We start from the raw sequence: 3,351 nt of genomic DNA, 5'->3' as shown, positions 1-3,351 counted from the left end.
ACAGGTTATTTTTTGTTAAGCCCCGCCCACTTTTCTTTAAGCCCCGCCCACTTTTGTTAAGCCCCGCCCACTTTTCATAAGGTAATTTTTCTAAGCCACGCCCACTTTTCCTAAGCTCCGCCCACTTTTGCTAAGCTCCGCCCACTTTTCATAAGGTATTTTTTTCTAAGCCACGCCCACTTTTCCTAAGCTCCGCCTACTTTTGCTAAGGCCCGCCCACTCTTACATCATTTCCAGTTCATCTCTGACTCACAAAGAAATCACTAGAAAATTACAGGATGTTATGGTTTTGAAAAATTTCCCAATGAAGGCTTGCCTAGGCTTGCCCAGGGAATTTCCAAAGGAAACCACACCCACCAGTCTTTCTCTATAAAAGCTTCAAACCCAGGCTCCATTTTAAACATTTGTTCTTGCTGGCAATGGTGTTCTGTGTGCTTGTCTCAAACTCTCTGTCTTCTATGGAACTAAACCTTCAAGTTGATGAACTGGATTCAAACCTCTTATCTATTGAGGTAAGATTTTTTATTTTCCTATTTTCAAACTTTGATTGAAGCATACTCATTTAATAATTAAATAACTTAATTAATACATTATTATTTTCTCTCACAGGAAATTGTATCTGAAAATACTGCTTTTGCTACAACTTGGGGGGAAATTGTTGGCTTGGTTGAAGACCTTGAGTGGGATGACTTTGGTGTTCCTTGGAACTCTCTGTCTTCTATGGAACTAAACCTTCAAGTTGATGAACTGGATTCAAACCTCTTGTCTATTGAGGTAAGATTTTTTATTTTCCTATTTTCAAACTTTGATTGAAGCATACTCATTTAATAATTAAATAACTTAATTAATACATTATTATTTTCTCTCACAGGAAATTGTGTCTGAAATACGAAATGAAAATACTGCTTTTGCTACAACTTGGGGCGAAATTGTTGGCTTGGTTGAAGACCTTATGAGCGACCAAGACCCACAGAACGAGTTCGTCCTTGATGACCCAACCAAAGAGACCTTGGAGACCAGCAAAATCCTGAAAAAGAGTTTTACAGCAATAGTACTCATTGTGAGTTATCAAGACAATACCCACTGAACAAGTTATACCTTGATGAGCCAGAATACAAGTTTTACCTTGGAGACTCACAAATTTTGAAAAAATCAGTAAATGAGTTCTGCCTTGATGGTTTAAATAACTACCTTGGAGACTCAGGAAAAGGGTTCTGCCAAGATGGTTCTAAATATGGGGCCTACCTTGGAGACTCACAAATTTTGAAAAATCAGTAAATGAGTTCTGCCTTGATGGTTTAAATAACTACCTTGGAGACTCAGGAAAAGGGTTCTGCCAAGATGGTTCTAAATATGGGGCCTACCTTGGAGACTCACAAATTTTGAAAAAATCAGTAAATGAGTTCTGCCTTGATGGTTTAAATAACTACCTTGGAGACTCAGGAAAAGGGTTCTGCCAAGATGGTTCTAAATATGGGGCCTACCTTGGAGACTCACAAATTTTGAAAAAATCAGTAAATGAGTTATCCTTAAGAGACTTTGTAAGTTGGTTTTACTTTGAATACTTGAAATGTGGGTTCTGGATTGATAACTCACAATGTGATACATATCTTGGAAACTCAACGGGAATGTGGTTATACCTTGAAGACTTGGAAAGTTGGGTTTATGTTGGACACTTGAAACTTTTTTGGGGGCTTTTATTTATTTATTTATTTATTTATTATTATTATTATTTTATTTATTTATATTTTGGAGACTTTTGGAGTTGCTATCACTCTTTGGGATCTAAACCTATCGATGTAGTTCTTTGTCGGATGGTGCTTGATGGGAGCAAGATCAAGAAAGTTCTGGGAAGAAAGTGCAGGCTTACTCCCTCTTTCTACGTCATCAAACCTGAAAGCCTTAAAAGACAGAATTGGAAGAAGAGAAAAAAAACAAAAAATATACATTGTTCGTTCTGGGAAGAAAGTGCAGGCTTACTCCCTCTTTCTACGTCATCAAACCTGAAAGCCTTAAAAGACAGAATTGGAAGAAGAAAAAAAAAAAAAACGTAAAAATATATATATATAGGTGGAAATCTCATTTTGAAAAAGACATTGTGTTGGGCGAGGATTGAGTTGGGGTTGAGATTTTGAATGTGAGGGTTGGGGTTGAGATTTTGAATGTGAGGGTTGGGACACACACACATACACATCAACAAACAAAAGTTAAGCCTTGACTATTCAGTTGAGGATTCTGTGTTTGGGGTTCACAGATCTAAGAACGTCCCCCTTGACACACATTATATACTGTTATACACCTCGGACTTGGCCCTCGAGTGTCCACAACGGTGTATAGTAGGAGGGAGTGAAGCGCCAACCTATTGCTCCCATTGCACACACACACACAAACAAAAGTTAAGCCTTGACTATTCAGTTGAGGATTCTGTGTTTGGGGTTCACAGATCTAAGAACGTCCCCCTTGACACACATTATATACTGTTATACACCTCGGACTTGGCCCTCGAGTGTCCACAAAGGTGTATTATCTGCTTAGTTTTGTCTTTTGTAATTCCTGTGAATAAAATGAACCTAAAATCTCTTCCCCTTCCAAATCATATATTTTATAAGTCCAAGGAACTGTATCTATTACATCAACAATTTTAAAAAGTTCTTTCGTCCATCGTTCAGTAAAACCCTTTTCAAAATGAGATTTCCACCTATATATTCTTACGATATCACCAACTTTGAACTTAGGTTTTCTGACATTAATCTCTTTTTCATATTTTAATTTTGTAAATGTTTCTGATGGCTTCATATTCGTTGACGTGTGAATCGTGTCATTATACTTATCCACAATATCCTGAATAAAAGATGACCATTGTTGTGAACCGAGTTGTGTGAATTTTTTATATAGTCTCTCTTTTAAGGTACGATTAAAACGTTCAACAACAACTGCCTTCCCTTCATTAAAGGTACTGTATAATGTAATACTGTTATTTTTTAGAAAATTCATAAATGTCTTGTTATAAAACTCTCTACCCTCATCAGTCCACAATTTCTTAGGTTTTCTCTTACTTTTATTAAATATCTGTTGAAAAGCTAACATAAGAGTATTACCTGTTTTGTTTTTTAAAGGGACAACCCACGCATATCTACTCCTCAAATCAATAACGGTTAAAGCATACTTGTACCCCTTATCATTATTGAGTTCAATCAAATCAGCAGACCAGATATAATCAACTTCCTTGGAATAAACTTTCCTTCTCTGAAACTTTGTGAATATTGGTTTATGTAATTCATCAGCTAATTGCTCTTCAGTCTTAATGGCATCATTAGAGCCTATAAGTTTTTGAATTTCCAAGTCCAAGTT

The 3,351-nt window shown here is 36.5% G+C and overlaps 1 protein-coding gene across 1 annotated transcript in view; it reads left to right on the top strand.

Annotated features, from left to right (window-relative positions):
• Positions 1-2,869, top strand: part of LOC147033219 (uncharacterized) — a 3,416-nt gene extending 547 nt beyond the window's left edge. Inside the window, exons 1-3 of the mRNA XM_085871370.1 lie at positions 1-512; positions 610-774; positions 872-2,869. The exon at positions 1-512 is cut by the window's left edge and continues 547 nt beyond it. Of these exons, the coding sequence (XP_085727496.1) occupies positions 420-512; positions 610-774; positions 872-1,087 (474 nt within the window). The 5' untranslated portion in view covers positions 1-419 and the 3' untranslated portion in view covers positions 1,088-2,869. The remainder of the gene's footprint in view (positions 513-609; positions 775-871) is intronic.
• The last annotated feature ends 482 nt before the right edge of the window (positions 2,870-3,351 follow it).

The sequence above is a fragment of the Eptatretus burgeri genome, chromosome 2 (assembly GCF_056783735.1).
Source record: "Eptatretus burgeri isolate ZD-2024b chromosome 2, Ebu_testis_v1, whole genome shotgun sequence".
NCBI classification, from domain to species: Eukaryota; Metazoa; Chordata; class Myxini; order Myxiniformes; family Myxinidae; genus Eptatretus; species Eptatretus burgeri.
Note: the sequence above shows the minus strand (reverse complement) of the source record. Positions and strands in the feature narration are given on the sequence as shown.